The sequence below is a fragment of the Perognathus longimembris genome, chromosome 1 (genome assembly GCF_023159225.1).
Source record: "Perognathus longimembris pacificus isolate PPM17 chromosome 1, ASM2315922v1, whole genome shotgun sequence".
Lineage (NCBI taxonomy): Eukaryota > Metazoa > Chordata > Mammalia > Rodentia > Heteromyidae > Perognathus > Perognathus longimembris.
Window position 1 is genome coordinate 153,657,392 of NC_063161.1, and position 22,082 is coordinate 153,679,473.

A 22,082-nucleotide genomic window follows, 5' to 3' on the forward strand; every position below is an offset into this window, starting at 1 on the left:
ACATCCCAGGCTGGCACAGAGGAGCCTCGATGCCAGCCAAGTTAATGGACTCAAGATCCATGTGCCGTGCTCCACCCAGGACAGGCTGTGTGTGGACCAGACCCTGTCTGTCCTTAGCTTCATAAGAACCCATGAATGATAAGAAGTCCCTAGAGCCCCAGCAAGGCCCTGACACAACCTAGGAGCCTGAGAGGCGTCTTCCAGGAAGTGACAGAGGACAAGTGGACACAGGCAGTTCGGCCAGGGGCCGCATCCTTTAGGGTCCTGTGAGCAGTCTCAAATGATCAAAAATTCTTGCTAAAAGTTGGCTATTGGGCTAGGCGCTAGTGGCTCGCGCCTATAATTACAGCTACTCAAGAGGCTGAGATTTCATTTTAATGATGGGGCTGGGGATACAGCCTAGTGGCAATAGTGCCTGCCTCGGATACACGAGGCCCTAGGTTCGATTCCCCAGCACCACATATACAGAAAAAAACGGCCAGAAGCGGCGCTGTGGCTCACGTGGCAGAGTGCTAGCCTTGAGTGGGAAGAAGCCAGGGACAGTGCTCAGGCCCTGAGTCCAAGGCCCAGGACTGGCCAAAAAAAAGAAAAAAAAAAAAAAAAAAGAGGCTGAGATTTGAGTATTGCAGTTCAAAGCCAGCCCAGCCAGGAAAGTCCATGAGATCATTATTGCAAATTAAAATATCAGAAAGATGGAAGTAAAGTTGCTTAAGTGATAGAGCAAAAAAAAAAAGTGCTCAGGGACAGTGCTCAGGCCCTGACTTCAAGCCCCAGGGTGTGTGTGTGTGTGGTTGTGTGCACGCGCGCACGTACACACACACAGAGTTGGCTTTTTGACCCAAGATTGTGAGACGTAAGTGGCAATTCAGAGATACCCATGTTCCCACCGTGGAAGGCTTATCACAGCTTCTAACTCGCTAGATCCTGTTGGAGGACTCCCGGGTCAGCTTGTTTCAGTTGCACAAGTTTTACATTGCACAAAGGTACTACCCTAAGAGACAGGTGTGTCTGAAAACGTTCTCGTGTGTTTCCACTCTCTGGCTATGCTGCCAATTCACACAGAGGTGACAGGAGCTGGCGGTGACGGACATCTGTCTACGCATGCGCACGTACCCACAGCGTACGCGGACATGGATGCTATTTGGATTCTCCATCTCTGATACTGGCTGGCATGCAGGGACCCACTGCCAGGTAGAATTTAGGGAAACCCGAGGACACCATTAGCCCAAGCGCATCCAGACATGGTGCTGACAGCGAGGACAGGGTGGCATGCCTGGGTAATGCAGCCATTTGTCATATTAAGTCATTCACTAACAATTGAATCCCCCCTTGATTAATCTCCCAGAATTAGCCAGTTGCATTTCAAGCAATTAGGGTTAATTACAGCCTCATTTGGCAGAGGAAAGAGGCCCATAATTATTTCTCGCACAAGGCGAGGGGGCGGTGGGCCGCGGGGGCGGCAGTGTCCTCGCATCCCGTGGCACATGTTGGAGTAGTAATGACACAGTTAAGTTAATTAGACCCGATTACTCAGCACCAGGCTGCTGCGGGCAGCGGCTGTCAGGCGCGGACACCCCCGTCCCACCAGCACCTGGCCAGGTTTGCAGAATCAGAGCGCATGGGGCCTCCAAGTCACTGGGGCAGGGGCAGCAATGGAGGCGGCTGGCTGCAGGCCTTCATTCTCTGCTCCTCCTTCCCGATTGATTTCAAGCCGGCCTGGGGAGACATGGCGGCCACGCCCTGCCTCTGGGCCTGCCTGATGTTTCCCTTGGTGCCCTAAGTGGGGCTGAAGCCACCCTTAGGGGCTGGATCCACCCTTCCCAGTTCCACCCCTTGCCAGCCCGCTGAAGTTGGGGACACGACCACTGTGCCTTGGCTTTCTCACCTGGACAATGGGATGAATAATGGCACCTTGCTCATGAGACAATGGGGGCCCACCGTCTTCAAGGAAGCACTGCATTATGGGTTTTATTTATGTGGGTGGGACTGGAGTTGGAATCGGGGCCTTGATTACTTGAGCTCTCCAGAATTTTCAGTTTTAATTTTTATAGGTCCTGAGGCTTGAACTCAGGGCCTGGATTCTTTCCCTGAACTTTTTCCGCTTAAAGGTAGCACTCTGCCACTTGGGCCACACCTCTACTTCCTGCTTTGGGGTGGTTAATTGGAGATAGAGTATCACTCACAGGCCTGGCTTTGAACCATGATCCTTAGATCTCAGCCTCTTGAGTAGTTAGGATTACAGATAGGATCAACCCGTGCCCAGCAGCTTTAATTAAAAAAAATAATAATAATAATAAGGTCCTGGGGTTCTTTTATATAGCTGAAATTATGGGAAGGTACCAACAAGTCTGGCTTGTTTTGTTGAGATGGAGTCTTTTGCCCCAGCTTTTCTTGCACAGTGAGAGTTCCAATCTCTGCCTCTGGTATAGCTTGGCTCTATCTTTTTTTTTTTTTTTTTGTATTTTAAAAACCATTGCATTTTTCACAGTTAAAAAACCCCACTGCCGGGCTGGGGATATAGCCTAGTGGCAAGAGTGCCTGCCTCATATACACGAGGCCCTAGGTTCGATTCCCCAGCACCACATATACAGAAAACGGCCAGAAGCGGCGCTGTGGCTCAAGTGGCAGAGTGCTAGCCTTGAGCGGGAAGAAGCCAGGGACAGTGCTCAGGCCCGGAGTCCAAGGCCCAGGACTGGCCAAAAAAAAAAAAAAAAAAAAAAAAAACCAAAAAACCCACTACCCAAGGTAGAAAATGCAGAGATGACAAACAGTGCCCCTGTGGGGTTTGCTGACCTTCTAGGCCCACGCCTTGCGGCACACTCCCTGCCGGCAGCTCTCTCGCTCAGAGCCGCTGGCCCAGGCGGAGCTACGTTTGTTGGTGTGTGAAGTGCATGTGTGCTTTGGAGAGCTGGGCATGCTTGTTTTCACTGAGTTTCAACTTCATGAATGTGTGGAGGTAAAAAGACAGGGGCTTAAAATGCCCCGAGCTTTATGATTTTACAAATTTGCAGCACCATCCTAACAGGAATATAGTACAAGGCCCGGCCCACCCACTGAATGGGTCTCCCAAAAGGGGGCCAGAGAAACCCCAGCTAACAGGCCTCTGTCCTGAGATATGCCAAGCATGGTTCTTTTAGGAGAAAAGCACCCACATGCACGGCCCAGACCAAAATCCGTATGCATGCTTCCCAAAGAAATGCTGGAACTTGGTAAGGTCTCATGACCAAATAGTAACTTCACTTAAATTCATGAGTATTAGGGGTTCCCAGCATTACTGGGGCACCCTCTGTACAAACAGACAAAGAGTTGGGGAGCGGAGGACTTCAGGATGGAACCCAGAGAAAGGGGTGGCAAAGTGTTTAAATACTTGCACTTAGAGAAGGTAGATGAATGGGTGGGTTTGTGAAAGCAACTTGGAATTGAGCTCATAGTTAATGGTGAGCCTGTTGTGAGATCAGAGACCCACTATTGTGCTACTGAGGGTAAAAAGTTCTGATTCCGGGCTGGGGAGATAGCCTAGTGGCAAGAGTGCCTGCCTCGGATACACGAGGCCCTAGGTTCAATTCCCCAGCACCACATATACAGAAAACGGCCAGAAGCGGCGCTGTGGCTCAAGTGGCAGAGTGCTAGCCTTGAGCGGGAAGAAGCCAGGGACAGTGCTCAGGCCCTGAGTCCAAGGCCCAGGACTGGCCAAAAAAAAAAAAGTTCTGATTCCACACCATCCCTGCCCCTCCCTCACCCCTACCCGCCGAGCATCTACCCACCTTGAGGTCTCAAGAGGGAGGATTGGCTTTGGGGTTGAAATGATCGAGATCGGCAAGTGCTAAGCAGGGTTCGCACGGTCGGGAATCTAACAACCAACGTGGACTTCGTATGTTGTGTCCTTTTGTGCAACGCCGATTTAAAACATATCACTGCGTACACACACCAAATCCATTAGAAGTTTCCTGTATACCGTGTCAGATGTCTTTAAAGGTGAAATTCGTTTACAGAAAATGTCATTCTGATGATGTGTGCCTTTTAAAATCACAGAAACCGTTGCCTTAAAATTAATGATGCATTGCAAATATCAGGGAAAAGAAGACCCGTCCAGTGTAAAGATGATTAAAATTCAGGTCAGAAGTCTGACTTAGTCAGGCTAAATTTTTTAATGAGATTTCAGAAAATTAATTGGGCGAATGCATTTTTTTATTCTTTTAACATGTAATTTTATGCTCCTGTTTAGAGGGGGGGAAAAAAAAGAAGAAGGATTTGTCGATGGCCAGAGCTTATGTAGTTCAAACATTTTAAACTCAAATTAGCGAAGGAGGGGGGGCGGGGGAGAGAGCCTGTGGCCTAATTTGATGTGACTTGGAGAAAGGAGCTTGGGTGCCGACTGTGGGGTGATGATAACCACCTTCCTGAGTCCCGTGAGCTTGTCCCCTGTGTCCCCAGCCCCTGGGAAGGAAGAGCCACCACCATCATCCTAACATGCAGACAAGAATGCCAGCAAGGGTAACCCCCACAGCCATACCAACCGTCCCATTTCCTGGGCACCAGGCCCTCTCTGGGCACTGCCCTGTCTTTGCTTGTTTGACCTCCAACAGCCACTGAAAGGAGAAGCCATGGCTGCCTCAGTCATACAGATGAGGAAGAACGGGACCGAGGAGCCAGCCTGGAAGTATCTGAGTGAGGCAAGATTTGAACCCACACTACCAGGCTCAGCACTAGGTCTCACCTGACAGAGCCAGGGTGGTATTGTCCCTTTGCCAACCTATGCCCCAGAAAGGGGTCCCCAAGAGCCAGCATGGGATGTGGGTTCAAGCAGAGGACAGTAAGTAGCACATGGCCATCGGAAGGGCCATCAGGTGGTCCTGAGTTAACAGTGAGCCCTGGGACCCCCATGGGGTCAGCTGTCTTGGAGCCTACACCCAACTTGCCTGCAGTTTTACCTGCAGGGTCGATGGGCAGTTGCCCTGACCTCACCTGTGTCATCTCCTGGGCTCTTGGAGAAGTCTGAGGCAGTTGGCACTGTCTCGGGATCACTTGGCTGCTGGGGCAAGAACAGAACTTGCTGTAGAACAGAAGGCGGCTCGGAGGTGGCTTGCAGGGAGGCCTGTCCTTCAGGGCAAGGACACAGCTCACGTTGTCTGTCCTTGGAGTTCCACCAGGGTCAGGACTTTGTCGACTCTGAAGCCCTGTATCCCAAGATACCCAGGGCAGGTGAGCAGAGGCTGCCCCAGGGACGGGACCCCAGCCCATTGCTTTGTGGGTAATAGTGGACCTGGCGCTGGCTGCACTGTGCCCCCCGCACCCAGCGATGCCCGTGCCGTGCCATGGAGCTGGCTCCTCTAATTAGGGCGAATGGGTTGTAACAGGAAATGCAAATCTGGGTCATGCATATGCAGATGTGCAGCTGGAAACTCAGCCTGGCTGTGGTGACCACCCCCCCCCCACTCCCATCCACCTATATCCATGACCCCATTAAGGAGGGACCCCACTGGGGACCCATTCAGCAGGGAGTTCAGGTCCCAACCCCACTGATGGGTTTTGTGGCAGTGCCTCCGTTTTCTATCTTATAAACAGGGGTCCCACCCTTTGCCCCCCTTCTCTTCCCTTTTCCTCCAAGTAACAAAAACAGGCCACAGCTAACTGCTGCCACCCCCCCCCCACCACCACCACCATTTCCTTCAGCCCCTCAAGCCCCTCCCCGCACCCAGGCTCCTCCAGGGGCAGCCTGTGTGCTCCCTGAAAACACTCTGGATGCTTGGGTATGTTTAAGGCCTGTGTTCAAAACACAGTCCCCACAGCACAGGGAGCCGTGTCCCTGGCACGATGGGACACTCGGGTTTTCAGGAAGGAACAGAGAGTGGGCAGGGGCTGCCCACTGGGCCTCAGTTTCCTCTGTAACAGGCAGGATCTGAGACCTTCGCTGCGGAGGGCTGGAGTGGACACACACACTGCTCTGCCAGCCCCTAAACGAACAGGGAGCCCATGGGCCCTGGGCCCACAAGCCAGCTTCTCTGAGACATTTCATGGGTGATAGTGGGGGACGCACAGGAGGGGGCGCGCCTGGGGGCCTCACCGTGCCAGACCTGCATGGGGAGCAAATGGAACAAGGCATGAGAGCCCCCTGGAGGCTGGAGGAGGGGGCTGGCAAAGCCCCTCCTTTGCCTCCGAGGGCGCTGTCAGGGTGCTGGTGCCCCCGAGTCTCAGTCGCCGAGGCCCAGGCCCCTCTACCCGACCTGGCTTGTAACTGACCAGGGCCTCTTTCCTCTACAGAGACACCCCAGCACCCTGGCTTTTCGTTGCTCGCTGGCCGACTTCCAGATTGAGAAGAAGATCGGGCGAGGGCAGTTCAGCGAGGTGTACAAGGCCACCTGCCTGCTGGACAGGAGGACAGTGGCCCTGAAGAAGGTGCAGGTGAGTCATGGGGGCTCTGTGTTTCATAGGAACCATTTCCACCTGAACACGTGACCCAGCCACAGCCTGCCCCCTTCCAGGAACGGAGATGTCAGGACTCCACTCCCAGGCTCGGCGAGGAGCTGGGAAAGCTCAGCATGAACCATAATGGGAAACAGGCATGCACGGAGCACCTGCTGTATATGGGGTCACAGGTCAACACAGACCTGGGCCTGCAAGTCAGGTCCTAGAGGACCTGCTGAGCCCCGAGGGGGCTTGGGGGTGTATGAGGAAGGACATGGTGCTGGTGCCCCACCCACAGTGGAAACTGAGGCTCTGAGCTGTGTGTGCAGTGTGGCTTCAGCAAGTGGCGGAGCCTCCGGGCCTCAGTTTCCTCCTCTGTGCACGGGGCCGGCAGCTCCCGCCTCCTCGTGTGAAGCCGCTAATGCCTTGGCTGCTCCGTGGAGGGCGCTCCCTGTGCGTGGCGACCCCGGGTTGACTCCTCTGCTTCTCTTTGCCTGCTGCCCTAGATCTTTGAGATGATGGACGCCAAGGCCAGGCAGGACTGCGTCAAAGAGATTGGCCTGCTCAAGGTGAGTCCAGAGCCGGCAGGGTGCGTGCCAGGCTGCCTGGATGGGGTGGTACTAAGGACAGTCGTGCTGGAGCTGTCCCGGGTAGCATGCCATGGGCGGGGGGATGTCTGTCGCGTCCCCTTCTTCCTTCCACACAATCCTGGTGGAGACCGTGGCAGTAGGTGGACCAGGGGCTGCCTGTCCCCCTCCCCAACCCCCGCCAGCCCCTTTCCAGATTTCTGTTCAGCTCCCGCGGCTGCCCAGGCCATGCCAGGAGCGTGTGGACTTCCTACACGACGAAGGGAAGTGCGGGTGTCAGAGACCCTTCTGAATACTCGGGGTCACTGATCCCCCAGCCTTCAGCTTCAGTGCGCAGGCTGTGGGTGGGACCGGGCGCCCCCTCTGACCTTCCTCGGCCCACCTCAGGGTGGACCGTGTGTGGACGGCATTGGAGGCTGCGGCCCCGGCTCGCGGTGCACGTCTGCCAGTCCCGTCCCCTCTCTGGGCCTTGGACTTTGGAGCCCCGTATTACTTGTGCCTCGTGGACTGGCACTGAGCGATATTGAGGGAGCTTGGCCTCAAACCTCCCCTGTCCCAGGGGTCAACACCTTCCGGAACAAAGGTTTAGTCCTTCCACCAAAAACAAAACAAAACAAAACAAAAAGAGCCCATAATTTTTTTTCTAGGGAAAACTAATGGCTGGTTGGGCTTTGGGGAGCCCCCTGAGAGAGGGCGCGGTTTCCTAGGAAGTAATGAGGCCAGAGAGGCAGGGGAGGAAGAGCCACTATGGGTCTCACCTTACCCCGGCTGGGGGCTGTTCCTCTCCCACCCAGCCCTCCTGCCCTCTCCCCAAAGGAAAGCTGTGTGTGTGTGTTAGCCCCGGCCAGCATTCTCAAAGCAGTACCTGCGCACCACACCTGAAAAATTCACTGGACCAAGAACTTTTTTTTTTTAATCTTGAAGTAGTCCATTTAGCAAAGCGGTTTGTGAATACCATGTATCTTGACCAGCCAGGGGCTGAGCTGGTGGCTCACACTTGTAATCCAAGCTACTCAGGAGGCTGAGATCTGTGGATCGTGGTTCAAAACCAGCAGCCCAGGGAGGAAAGTCCCTGAGATTCTTATATCCAGTGAACCACCAGAAAACCAGAAGTTGCTCTGCGGCTCAAGTGGTAGAGCTGAAGAGCTCAAGACAGCGCCCAGGCCCAGAGTTCAAGCCCATGACCAACAAGTATATGTGTATGTGTATGTGTATAAATAAATATATATGTTCATATATATATATATACATACACACACATACATATATAATGACCAATGTCACCCCTTTCTTCATTCACCCCCAGCCTTCCTCTACCCACCCCCTTCACACTCTTCTTAATTTTATAGGATATGTATTGGACTCTTGACTACATTTTCTCCCTCTCTTCCTTTCATTCATCACCCCTTTCCAACACCCGCTTCCTGGTGTTTACTTTACTGAACTTTGACTTTGTCCTTCTAAGGAATTATACTATTTGAGTTCTTCCTTGAATCTACCATACTTCAGTTAAAACATCTGTATACACCTGCATACATACCACCTAATGTATTTGCTTATAAGCTGATATGCTAAATCTAGCTTCCACACAGAAGAGAAAACAGGTGTCCTTTGGGGCAAAGGATTTCCTAGCCAGGGTTCCAGGAAAACTGTATATTCCAGTGGAAAGGGTGGGCCTTGACCCCTGCCTCACTCCCCACACCAGGACTAGTATGAAAAGCATCGCGGACTAAATGTAAAAGCTAGAGCTAAACCTGGGGGACAGCTTTATAGCCTGAAAATAAGCGGAAGGGGGTCAGTCTTCAGATCCACAAAACATTAACCATAAAAGAAAAATATCAGTTACAAGTATGCTTGTCACAGCCACCATAGAAAAATGATAGGACAACATACTAGAGGCGCATCACCTGAGAGGCTTCACAATACCCATACATGTTCTTACAAATCAGTGTAAAAGGAGAGAACCTGGTGAGAAGTGTGGCTTGCTCCAGCGTGAAGCTGAGGATGAGGCAGTGGGTGTGAACGGGCTCCCGGGCCTCTCGGCCACCGGTGAAGGGTGGTCTCGATATCTGGAGGTGATATCTGTACAGACTCCCCTCGTGCCGGGATCCAGTGAGACAGAGGTTGGGCATGCGGCGTCCGTGTGCGCTTCCGCTCCACAGACTTCTAGGCCTTTTGTAAAACATTCGGTGTGCCAGTCAGCCTTGCTATCAGCTGGCGGATGGCCTACCGTGCTGGGCAGGTACTGAGTCTGTTTATTTGTTGGTTTGAGACAGGCCTCACACTCTTGCCTTAGCTGCTGAGTGCTGGAATTGCAAGTGTGCATTGCTGCACCCAACTGCCAACAACTCCTCTCTATGCAGTGGTCAGGGTTTCCTCTCTACCTTGGGAACAGATGTCCAGCCAGTGGGCCACTGTCCTGGCTGAGCGCCTCCACACAGTTAACATGGGCCATGGTGCCAAGGCCAGGGCAGGGGCCCAGCCCCGAGTGAGAAGTGGAGAGAGAACGGGGAGGAAGTGCTCTTGAGTATCCTCTGCCGGCTGAGCACAGGGACAGGGTGCTGGGGTCTAATCCTGCCCTTAAGGGGTTTGGGGGTGACAGGGAGTACAAGCGGTCTTTGAGTCCTACTTCACAGATATGGTCACCCATTTCCAAATACTGTAGACGGAGAGCTTGCTTAGCTGGGATGAGGCACTGGGTTCAATTCCGCCCCCGCCAGTACCCGGGTGCCCATTTTACCGAGGAGAAACTGAGACCCGAAGGTGCGAAGTGGATTTCTCAACTCCGCCCAGGCCTTTCCCTGACCCTGGGTGCAGGCAGGCCTGTCCCCCTGGAGCACCTAGCTTCCCAGCAAACGCAGGGCCCCATGCTCTCAGGTGAGCGGGACAGGCACCAGGCTGGCCATGTGTTCCTGTGCGAACCTTCCCCGCTCCCCCTCTCTCCCTGGGCGCAGCAACTGAACCACCCGAACATCATCAAGTACTTGGACTCATTCATCGAGGATGACGAGCTGAACATTGTTCTGGAGCTGGCCGATGCGGGCGACCTCTCGCAGATGATCAAGGTCAGGGCGTGCAGAGGAGGCCAAGCGTGTGGTGCGGTCTCTCCTCCTCTTCCCTCCCCCCCCCCCACCCACCCCCATCCTCTTCTCTCCTCTCTGGCTCCAGCCCCGCCTGGAGTGGGTTTTCTCAGATGCCATCCAAGAAAACTTCATCTTCCCACCAGGCCAAGAGTGCATTGTACACAAAGCAAGGCCAAGGGATGCCCCGGCTGACCAGGGACCAGGTTGGGGACCAGGCCAGGGCCACCGTGGGTAGAAAGCACCCCTGAGGGCCACTCACACCACCCCAGTGCATCCCAGCCACATGGGCCCGTGTGTGCCATGCGGAAGGAGCAGCGCCCCCTGGAGGTCACACTCTGGACAAACATCTAATTCTAAGCTCAGAATGGTTCAGAGCGTTGCCTGGGGAAAGCCAGAAGGTGAGACTCCTGGACTGGAACAGCTCAGTTGCCACCACCCCCAGACGTCCTCCCAGTCCTGGGGCCTGGAGAACCTTCGCGTTCATGTGGTGACTCGGTACAGATCTGGACCCTGCTGTGCACACGCTGTCAGGACCGCCTCACCTCTCCCTAGGCTCCTGGAGCAGGTCCACCCCGAGTCCAGCAACAGGGACCACTGCCTCTCCGTTAACAGAGCCCCTGCCGGCCGCCACAACCGTGCCAAGCACACTCCTCAGCAAAGCTCAGCGAGGTTTAGCCTCCTACCAAAGGCAGCCAGCTTCCCAGAGGAAGAGCCCACGCCTGTCGCCCCCACAGTTCACTCCTCCCTCACCACCCTCACAGCCCTGCTGGCTGGGCCCCTGCTGGGCCCCGACCTTCTCCTCCTCCTCCCCCTCCTCCTCCTCCCCCTCCCCCTCCCCCTCCCCCTCCCCCTCTTCCTCCTCTTGATCCCAGTCTGCCTGTCCCCACCCAGCCACGCTTGGAAACGGGGCACACGTGGATTCTGCCTTCCCTGCAGGCACCGGGGACAGAGCGATTGTTCGGCACTTGCTCTTCTGAAATTTGGCCCCTAGGAATACAGCGTGGCTGGGAAGTGGCATTCCTCGCGCTGTTATCACCTGCTTTTATATTTCCGTTGACATATTGATGCGTTCACAGGGATGTTAATCTCCGCGCGGATCCCTGGTGGCGCAGAGCGCTATATCACGTCTGAGCCCCTTCACTAGTGTCTCCTTCACGTGTGCCCGACCTGAACGTACACACACACCCCTACCACTGCCAGCCAGCCCCATGCTGAACCCGGGGCGGCCGCCAGGGCAGGTGCTCCCCTCAGGGAGCCAGAATCCCATCAGGAAGGCAGAGGGGCAGCCATGACCCCCCACACCTGTAATCCCAGCTACTCAGGAGGCTGAGATCTGAGGACTGTGGTTCAAAGCCAGCCTGGGTAGAAAGTCTGTGAGACTCTCATCTCCAATGAACAGGCCAGAAATGAAAGGCCAGAAGCAGAGCTGTAGTTGAAATGGTAGAGTGCCCTCCTTGAGCAGAAAAAGCTAAAGGATAGAACCCAAGTCCTGAGTTTAAGCTCCAGTACCAGCACAAAGAGACAAAGAAGGAAAAAGGGAAGAGGAGGAGGAGGAGGAGGAGGAGGAGGAGGAGGAGGAGGAGGAGGAAGAAGAAGAGGAGGAGGAGGACAGAGGCCGAGTTCAGGGCCTGTGGAAATGGTCTGGAGGAAATGGCAGGTGGGTAGTGCAGATCAGGAGCCGCTGGGCAAGAGGTGGAGATGGAGCCCCGCTTCGGTCCAGTGAGAGCCCCAGGGCGGCGGGGACCTTGGCTCAGGCAGGGCCTCTGGCTGCGGACCCACGGTCTGGCCCTGGGGTCTGAGGAGCTTCCTAAGATGAACCGAGTCAGCCTCGTGTTCCAGAAAACAGATGCAGAGAAGAGAGTGGGGGCAGAGTGGGGGAAGGAGGAGGCAGGGGGACAAAAGACCCCTCTTGTGTCCCTTCTGACCCTTAGCCCTGGTGGCTCTCCTGCAGAATGTGGCTCTGGGGGCCTGGGCCAGGCCTCCCTGCCCTGAGCCCTGTCCACCTCCATGCTGGCCCTGACACCACAGCCAATCACTGGCTCCCTCAGGCTGGAGCAGGGCGGTAAACAGCCCACCTCTATCTTCCCTACCAGCCTCCCTGCCCTCTTGCTTGTGCCTCAGTTTCCTAATCTGTAAGGCATCTGGTACAGAGCTGGGTGCTTGGAGCTCAGTTCCTCAGCCCTTCCCATCCAGCTGCCTCTGAGTTACCAGGGGAACTGGACCTTTCCAGAACCCCAACTGTCCCCACACCATGGCTGTCCCCGCCGGCTGAGAGGCCGCTGGCTGTGAGTGGCGGTCTGTGCTCTCGGGGTCTCCAGCCTTGGGAAGCAGCTAGCCAGGGTGCTTGGTGCTCAGTGCTTGGTGCTCGTGTTATTTACGGGGGATGGTGAAGCCCAGAGCTGCTGCCGCCGGCCCAGAACCCACCAGAGACTCTGCGCCTTCGCACTAAATGTCAGTTGGCGCTTATAGGATGTGACATTTAGAAAATCACCGCTCCCGGCCGAGTGTGTCCTGCGTAAACACCATAATGAGGGCTGGGTAACATCGCAGCGTAAATAATCCCCCAGCCCGGCCCACCTCAGGCCTGGGGGGGCCCCTGGGCAGGGGTCTCTGTGGACAGCCTAGGATGCCTTCCCTGCAGGGCCCTGCTGCTAGAGGGGGCCTGGGAAGAGCCCCCAGGGGTGTCCCTTTGAGGCCAGGCGCTGCCCGCTGTAAGCTGCCCGGCCTTGCACACCCAGCTCCCAGCTCCTGCTGGTCCACCCTGGGCCTGGTCCTCACCCTCTCGGTGCGTGGGTCCCATCAAAAGCTCTGGGCACCACTGCAAGTGGGGAGGGGGCTGGGATGTGCCAGTCAGAGGGCCTGGCATGGAGCTGGGACCCGGCTCCTTTGCTCTGCGGCCGCTCCTTTGGGTGATAACCAAACTAAGACACAGTCTGCATAATCCTTCCAGAATGTTCTGTCACAGCTCCCTCAGCATGGCCCTGGGGAATTTGCTTCTTTCATTTATCTCTGTCTTTTCTTTCCTAGAGCATTTTAAATAGTTTTCCAGGCAAAGGGGCGTATCCAGAGCCCTTCCTCCTGGGCCTAGGCCTGCGGGGAGCTGTCCTTTGGGGGTGGGGTGGGGATCAGCAGGGCCCTTTCATGGGGGGCCCCCACGTGGGCAGATGCTAGTGTGAATACTGCACTCCTAGCTCTGTGTTAATGGCAGGTGGCCCTCACCCCGGGGAGATCACAGGGGTGCACCCCAGCCCCGGCTCACACGGCCTGTCGTCTGTCTCCCCACAGTACTTCAAGAAGCAGAAGCGGCTCATCCCCGAGAGGACGGTGTGGAAATACTTCGTCCAGCTGTGCAGCGCCGTGGAGCACATGCACTCCCGCAGGGTCATGCACAGAGGTAGGGCCTGCAGTGGTGAGCGCACACACACACACACACACACGACTCCCCATGGGGCTGCACTCAGCACGGGTTTCAGAGACTTTGGGGAGCTTCCCCGCTCCCCGCCCAGTGCCCTGTCCCCAACACCAGCCCCGGTGGCCCAGATGTGGCCATTTCCGGTGCTGCGGCCAGCCCTGCCAGGGAAGGGGAGTTTGCTTGAGTCTCCGGATCTGGCCATGCAGAGGAGGTGAGAGCCAGAGGCCCGGGACCCAGATGCAGGAAGGAAGTTGCTGGGTAGCTGGCTCCCAGCCTCCGGGCATGGCCTCCACCTGTTCTGCTCCGCCTGTGTTGTGGGCACATGACAGCAGCCTTCCTCCGCCCTCTGCTAGGCACAGGGCACACACCTACACAGGAGGAAACAGACACAAAATCCTGGCCCTCCTGTGAAGACCCAGTTTACAAACGAAGCAAAAGCGGCCCAAGGGGAGATGGCACGTTTCCTGAGGCCCGGCGGCCAGTGGGAGGCCGAGCCGGACGCCTCCCGGGAAGGAAACTTCCCCATAGGCCTTGACGTCTTCGTAGGAGTTGGCTGTGTGCGTGAACAGCCCCTGAGCTGGGCCTGCCCGGCTCCTGAAAGGCCCTCCCCGCTGGCCAGCCCCGGGCCTCCCGCTGCCTCCAGCCCCTGCCCAGGCCTCCTTTCCCCACGCCAGCCCCATCCTCCTTCCTCTGCAGACATCAAGCCTGCCAACGTGTTCATCACGGCCACGGGCATCGTGAAGCTCGGAGACCTCGGTCTGGGCCGCTTCTTCAGCTCCGAGACCACAGCAGCCCACTCGCTAGGTAAGGCGCGTGCGTGCGTGCGTGCGTGCGTGCGTGCGTGTGTGCGTGCGTGCGCGCGCGCGCCAGCCCGCTGCTACTCCCCGCTGCGCTACGGTGCCGCATGCGCCTCAGGTGCTCAGCTCCTGTGGGAAAATGCTGTGTGTGTGTGTGCGTGTGTGTGTGCGTGTGTGTGTGTGTGCGTGTGTGTGTCCTGGAGAAGGATCAGGTCCTTGTGCTTGCTGGAGAGACCCTCCAACGCTGAGCCACACCCATTCCCCCCGAAATGTCCTATTGTTTTAGAAGAGACCCTGCTCCAGTGGTGGGGGGGGGCGGGGGAAGGGAGGCAGCCACAGGTCGCTCCCAGGAGAGGCTGCTGTGCCCTGTGCGGTCTGTGGGTGGTGCGCCCTGTGCGGGGCTGTGGGGGCTGTAGGCAGTGTGGCTGGCCTCTGCTCATAGTTTTCCATCCCAACAGCTGGATGCCTGTGGCAGGCGGTGGGGGTGGGGGGGCACAGGAGCCTCAGGAGGAAGGGGGTGCTATCCCCACACTTCCCTATAGAATGACACTGTATGTGCGCCTCAGCATTCATTACACGCTACAGGGAAACGAATGAGCACATGGCCCCACCCCATCCCGGGTACCCCTGACCTGTAGGCTCCTTTTGGGGGTTGAGATGGCTCTCGTCACGCCTGCTCTAGATTTGGAGCCCACAGGCCCCTTCTTTTCCTCAGACGGGAGTCTGAAATGCAGGGAGCTGGAGTCTGGGGTCACATGACATCCGTCACAGTCAGGACTTGAACACAGGTCTCTCCACTTGCACCCATGCTTCTAGAAAACCAGAGTTGTGGGAGGGGGGGGGTCTCAAAAAATAACATTGAAGCCAGGTGTCAGTGGCTCACACTTGTAATCCTCGCTACTCAGGAGGCTGAGATCTGAGGATCACAGTTCAAAGCCAAGTCTGTGAGTTTTGTACCTCCAGTTAACTACCTGAAAACCAGGAGTGGAGCTGTGGCTCAAGGGGTAGAGCGCCCTCTGGGAGTGAAAAAGCTAAAGGACATTGCCAGGCCGTGAGTCCAAGTCCCATCACCATAATAACAAGAGCAACATTGCAGTCCTCATCCGGGGACGCAGCCTCTGGCTCTCTGCTCTGGAGAGAACCCATCCTTCCCACGCCTCTCAGACATTGATTTCTCCTGTGAAGAACGGAGTTGGCTGGTTGGAGACTATTTGCTGTGTAGCTGGGGGTTGGGGAGTTTTCAGTGGTACTGGAGACGAAGCCTTGCACCCCTGCCCCTGTCTGGAAGCTGTCAGGAGATCCCAGGCCTGCCTCCTGGCACAGCGATCAGGCTGGGGAGGAGCGGAGGGGAGGACAGTGGCACTCTCCTCCGTCACAGCCAGTTAGAATCGCATCACCGGGAACGGCAGCTCCGGCCTCCGCCGCCAGTGTGATTTGATCCACTCGGACTGGTGCACTTATTATATTAATGAGAAGGAATTGGAACTTGGGAAGAGGCTGCCCTCACGAGCCAGGCACTTCCTGAGGCCTCTGAGCACCCACCCTGCTGCATGATGGGTGGCAGGAGGCCTCCTGGGGCTTGGCCCCCACTGCAGGAGACACCCGTCCAGGCTGGCACGGGGCATCTGCGAGGCCCTGCTTGCTAGGCAAGCTCCCAGAAGCCAGGGCCCCGCTCTGCATGCCCACAGGCCCCAACAGGACAGAGCAGAAGCCCAGGGCTCAAAGGCCCCGAGACCCCAGAGACCCAAGGGAGAGACCCCTGCCTTACAGCCAGTTTCTGCCAACAGCTGACCAAGCTGACCAAGAGCTCCGACGAGTTGCCATTGCACTGTGACTCAGGAAGGATGCAGGGGCCCCTTCGCACTGAGTGTGGTGTGAATTATACATCCACCATCTCTCATGCACACCTACTATGTGGAGACACTGAGGGGATTGTGGCCTCGTTGCCCTGGCAACCGCCTCATTTCCTAAGGCTGCTGACCTGGGAGCTAGGCTTATGCAAATGTGCTCTCCTCTCCTCCCGGCCCCTCCCCTCTCCACCCCTTCCTGCCTCTGTATCTTCGAATGCGAGGCTGGCATGAAAGGGCATTAGTCAGTGCCATGGTTGGGCTGACAGGTGCGGTACCCAGCGGTGGCAGAGCGGCTGCCTCAGTGTCAGGAATAGGAGCCGTAATTAGAGCTCGGAACAGAATGAGCGTCAGACGAATTACCAGGCAGCAGATCATATTTGTCAGGAAGGATTGCATACATAAAAATTAAGTGACAGTACACGCCGGCATAATGAAAGAAAAATGAAAGATTTGCCTCTACACAGCTCACAAGCTACAAGCAAGTGTCTTGCTCCGAGCTACAGCAGCAGCTGCAAGACAAATGGCGGGGCTGGAGCAAGCAAGGATGTGGGCCGGCTGCTCGGTGGTGGTGACGGGGTGTCGCGGGCCAGCACAGGGCTGGGGACGACCCGCACAACCTCCGGGGGAGCAAGGCCAGTCAGAGGGACCCCCACCAGGTACAAGCAGGCAGGGCACACTGGCCTTCTCAGAGCTGGGCATGGCCACAACTAAGGAGTCCTTCTGTCTCAGCCCCTGAGCCCCTTCCAGCCCAGGCTGGGTGGGGGGCAAAGGGGCAGAGGGACAGACACAGAGCCGGTGGTCTGGTGAGGGTACAGGTAGAGACCAATCCCCAAGCTACGCTCTGCTTTCCAGGAAGGGCTAGATCACATAACTCTCATGCGCACCCCCAAGAAACCCAGAGTCATCCAATGTCCAGGGCCACCTGCCCCCACCCAGAGTTGCCTGGATTTGTGTTCCAAAGTCACAGAACTCACTTAGCAGACAAGTCACCAAAAAGATGAGGTTTTAAGAAATTACTTGAGGGCTGGAGGTGTGGCACAAGTGGTAGAGTGCCAACAGTATGCAGGGAAAAAGAAGCTGAGCAAAAATCAATTTTGTATGGTTTATTATCTAAATAATGAGCAAGAGCTCAAGACTCTTGAGTTCAAGCCTCAGTACTGGCTTGAAGATTACATGAAGCCTGGCACCCGTCTGTAATCCTGGCTACTCAGGAGGCTGATGGTTCGAAGCTAGCCTGTCTAGGAAAAGTCTATGAGAATTTTTTTTTTGGGGGGGGGCCAGTCCTGGGGCTTGAAATCAGGGCCTGAGCACTACTGTCCCTGAGCTGCTTTTGCTCAAGGCTACCCTCAACCACTTGAGCCATAGCTCCATTTCTAGCTTTAAAAACAAAAAAGTTTAATGGAGATAGGAGTTCTCACAGACTTTCCTACCTGGGCTGGCTTCAAACCATGACTCTCAGATCTCAGCTTCCCGAGTAGCTAAGATTATAAGTGTTGAGCCATCAGCACTGGGCAGTCTGTGAGACTTTTATCTCCAATTAGCCACACACAAAAAAAAGCCAAAAGCGGAGCTGTAGCTCAGGTGGTAGAGTGTTAGCCTTGAGCAAAAAAAAAAAAAAAAAGGGTCAGAAACAGCACCCAGGCCCTGAGCTAAAGTCCCAGGACCACCACAACACAGCTGGACAGTGGCACATACCTGCAATCCCAGCACTCCAGAGACAGGAGGAAAGCTACCCGTGTGGTCCCCCGGCAGGCAGCCCACTGTCGTCCTATGCTCACGTGGCCTTCCCTGGACAGCAGCCCTCAGCATGGGCTTGAGTTGTGGGTACCCAGAGGAGGGGTGGAGAAAACAATGCCCGATCACACATGAGGAGGAGCCAGGAGCCAGTGTCTGTGAGCGACTGGGCGGTGGCAGGGGCCCCAGGGAGAGAGGAGGGTTTTCAGGGGTCTGCAAACAAGGCAGCCTCTGGGCTAGAGTTCAAAGTTCAGCTCATTCATTTGTCCATTCGCACCAGGTGCTGAGAGGGAGAAGCAAGGCTGCTGAGGGCAAGGGGGCTCTGTGGGGATGATGGGGCCAGGAGCAGGCCGAGGCCCAGGGAGGGAGCAGCTGGCGCGGTCAACTGGCGGCATGCCCAGCCACCTGGCGGCGTGGATTTCCCATCCCGCAGCCGGGGAAGGGCCCGCGTGCAGACCCCAGCCTCTCCTCCGCGTGAAATGTGACTCCTTCCTATCTAATGAACGCGTCTCAAACCCCACGAGCATTTCAGTACACCGCCAAGTTTGTTTTGACAGGAGAAGCTGGCTCTTTAATCACAATCCCCCTTTGAGGTTTGGTTCTCTGATATTCCGGGTTTGAAATCCAAGTTCTAGGTAAGGACGGGAGGCCAGGGTGGCGTAGGCCCCCCTCCTGCGCACAGAGCCCCGGCCCGCCGTGTGCTCATGCGCACACAGGCCCCAGGGGGACAGAGCTCCCCACACAGGCCACTCCCCACTCCTGCCAGCTCCTCCCAGGCCTCCCTAGAGTCTCCGCTCCCCTGGGGCTGGGGACGGGTCCTCCCGGGGCCCAGTGTGGGCCCTGGCCTCTTTGAAGTTTGTCCTTTCATCTTTAAAAGCCAGGCAAGGCGTGTGTTGTGCTCCACCACGCTGGCTGGCCTGGTGGCAGTTGGTAGAAATCCAAGTTGTGCATGACCTAACTCTGGGACGAAGCTGCTCACCAGGAAGAGGGGCAGGATGGGGGTGGGGGGGTGGGACTCAGCCCCCACATCCCCCCCCCCGCCCCCGCAGGCTTGGCTCAGAAGTTCCTTTGGTTTGTGTTCTTTAGATGTTTACTGAGCAGCCCCATCCTGGAGACTGGGGTCTGAGTGTTGTTGTTTTTTCCTTTTGAGGTACTGGGGTTTGAACTCAGGGCCTCACACTTGCTAAGCAGACACTCTGTCACCCAGGGACTCACACCATAGGGTGTCACGCTTATGCCCAGGCTAGCCTGGCACAAGCCTCCTACTTAGGCGTCTTACCTGGCTAGGATAACACCACACTCGGCTTTTTGTTGATGTTGAGATGGCATGCGGGGGGTGGGGGGGAGTAGATGTTTTTTGTTTTGCCCAGACTGGTCCAAAACAAAACAAAACAAAAAAACCATAATCCTCCAGTCCTCCCATGCCGGGCTCAGGTCGCCTCCCCTGGCACGGGGGGGTCAGGCTCTACTCTAATCGCTCCCTTTCTCACCCTCTCCCCTGGTCACCCGACCCGCAGGTAAGGCCAGAGTGGAGTGGGGGGCTCAGGAAAGACCTCAGGTGCACGCGGCCGTACGAGATCCCTTGTCCTCCCCCCTTACCCACAAAGGAAGCCAGGCGCAGACGGGTCACGAGACGCTTCAAGAGCAAATCTGATTTAATAAGGGAGTGGCTAACAGTTGATATAGTAGGGGTGACGAGAAAAGGGGTGATAGACCAGGAGCTGGCCATAGGCTGGTGAGCTTGTCATAAGACCCCCTCATGGGCTAACGTCACCTGCATAGCACCACCCCATGGGCAAAGCCCTCGAAGATGGGGAGCACATGGGCTGGCGAGAAAGTTGGGGGGGCTGGTTGCAAAGCCAGTTCTTCTGGTTCCGGACCCAGAGAATTGTGGCCTGCTTCTGCCTTCCCCCAGGGCTGGGGGAAGGGCGGCGTCTCGGGAGCGCTCTCCTCTGCCCTTCCCTCTCAAGGCCAAAGCTGAACCCCAACACTCCCAGTCTCTACCTCCTCAATAGTTGGTATTACAAGCATAAGTCACCATGCCCATCTAGCATCTTGGAAGAAAATTCCAGATTGCATTAGATATTACCTTTTGCAACTGTTCCCTCTCCCATGCAGGGCTAGGGCAAGCTCTGGCCCCCTTACAAGAACACCCTAATGCGTTCACCAAGTGAGAGCGTATATCCACGGGAGGGACTGCCGAGATTCTGACATTATGGGTTTTCTTTCTTTCTTTTTTTTTTTTTTCTGGTATGAAACTCTCTTTGTTTTAAATAATAGGATCACTGAATGGTAGTTGGGAAAACTCCCTTCCTTGATAAAAATTGCGAGCCACTCCTCCTGTGCTTGCTGGCAAAAACCTGAAGCCTGGTCCCCGTGCTTCTGCCAGGGTTGGGGTGCTCTATGGTGCCGGACCTGCCTTCCCAGGTGGTACCAGCCACACCTCCTACCCAGGTGACACCGCAGCTGTCACGTAGCGTGGGGTCCCCAGACTAGTGAGAGTGGCTTCAGCAGAGCCGCCTGCCTATCATCCTCTGAATGGGCGGATGCAGAATCTCAGCGCTTCCAGGGTGCTGTGGAGACAAGCCTGCGGGGACCCCCCCCCCCGCCGTCCTGAGGGTCCCCACGGAGAGGCAGCAAAGCCCCCATCCTCTCCGGTTCTCTTTTTTACTTTAATTGAGGTATGATGTACATACAGTAAAGCTCCCTGGAGCCCTTTCCTGGTCCTTACTTGCGTAGACTACTTTTTCCTGTGTGTGTTTTTTTTTCTGTTTGTCCCAGTCCTGGGACTTGAACTCAGGACCTGGGTACTGTCCCCAAGCTTTTTGTGTTCAAGGCTGGCACTCTACCACTGGAGCCTTAGCTCCACTTTTGCCTTTTTGCTGTTTAATTGGAGATAAGAGTCTCCAATTTTCCTTCTCTGGTTAGCTTCCAACTGTGATCCTCAGATTCAGCCTTCTAAGTAGCTAGGATTATAGGCCTGAGCCACCAGCACCTGGCACTTTTTTTGTGTGTTCTTGAACTTCATATAAATAGAATCAAATAGTTCATGCTCTCTTGTACCTGGCTTTTTTCACCCAACATTACATCTACAAGATGGACCTATTTGACTGTATATTAACTGAGGTTGGTTCTTGTGTGTTGCTGTATACTATTCTATTGTGTGAATAGATTATTGTTTATCATTTTATCCACTCTGCTCTCTACTGACATTTACTTTAGCACATTTTTTTTTCGGTTGGTCATAGGGCTTGAACTCAGGGCCCAGGCCCTGCCCTTGAGCTCTTTCGCTCAAGACTAGTATGAAACTACTTTGAGTCACAGCTCCATTTCCAGTTTTCTGGTTCTTATGGGCTTTCCTTCCCAGGCTAGCTCTGAACTCCAATCCTCAGATCACAGCCTGCTGGGTAGCTAGGATGACAGGAATGAGCCCCCAGTGTCCAGTGGTTTCTGCATATTCTGGATTCCATCTGTGTTCCTCAACGTAGCACTTTCTCACTCTGGTGTCACCTAGAGTGGGATATCTGGCCACAGGGCTGTTTCCCAAAGTGCTTGTGTCCTTCCACGTCCCCTCTCTGCACGTGAGCAGTCCTGTTGCTGTGCACATGGCCTTTCTAGCCCCTCTGCTTGTCCTTTTGTCTTTGGCCCTTCAGGTAGTGCATGCTGCACCTCACTGGGCTCTGACCTTGGCTTGTTTGGGAGTGTGCTTCTGTGGCTTTAACTTGCTGACTTACACAAGTTCTCAAATATATCCTGGGAGGCGCGGATGTCACTCAGTGGTAGGACACTTGCTAATACATGCAGTACCCTGGGTTTGATCCCAACACCACAAAAAAAATGCAAGTCGAATGTATTCTGTGTGTGTTAGCCAACATTCTGCCACGGTGACAAAATAATACCTGAGAAAAACCAACTTAAAGAGGAGAAAGTTTTCTTCTGGTCACTTGGCGCCATGGGTGTGAGAGGCAGAGCATTGAGGGGGGAGGGCAGGGCAGAGCAGAGCTTGCTCACCTCACGGTGGCCAGGAAGCAGAAAATGAGAAAGAGGCAGGACCAGGGGCAATGACCAATCCGGAGCACATCCACCCCCCACCATGGCTATTTCCTCCAACTAGGTCCCGCCCCTCCCAAAGCACCAGCAGCTGGAAACTTAAGCCTGTAGCATGTGGCCCTTGGGGACACTTCACATCCAAACCACCCACGACCTGTCAGGCC

General features: G+C 55.5%; 1 protein-coding gene across 4 annotated transcripts in view; it reads left to right on the plus strand.

Moving 5' to 3' along the window:
• Nucleotides 1–22,082, plus strand: part of Nek6 (NIMA related kinase 6) — a 67,209-nt gene that overhangs the window by 35,327 nt on the left and 9,800 nt on the right. For 2 of the 4 annotated variants that reach the window (XM_048342338.1, XM_048342324.1), the window contains 5 exons: nucleotides 6,262–6,402; nucleotides 6,912–6,974; nucleotides 9,947–10,057; nucleotides 13,361–13,484; nucleotides 14,184–14,291. In XM_048342338.1, coding sequence (XP_048198295.1) covers nucleotides 6,262–6,402; nucleotides 6,912–6,974; nucleotides 9,947–10,057; nucleotides 13,361–13,484; nucleotides 14,184–14,291 — 547 coding nt within the window. The remainder of the gene's footprint in view (nucleotides 1–6,261; nucleotides 6,403–6,911; nucleotides 6,975–9,946; nucleotides 10,058–13,360; nucleotides 13,485–14,183; nucleotides 14,292–22,082) is intronic. The other 2 variants (XM_048342348.1, XM_048342332.1) reach the window with 1 other exon arrangement.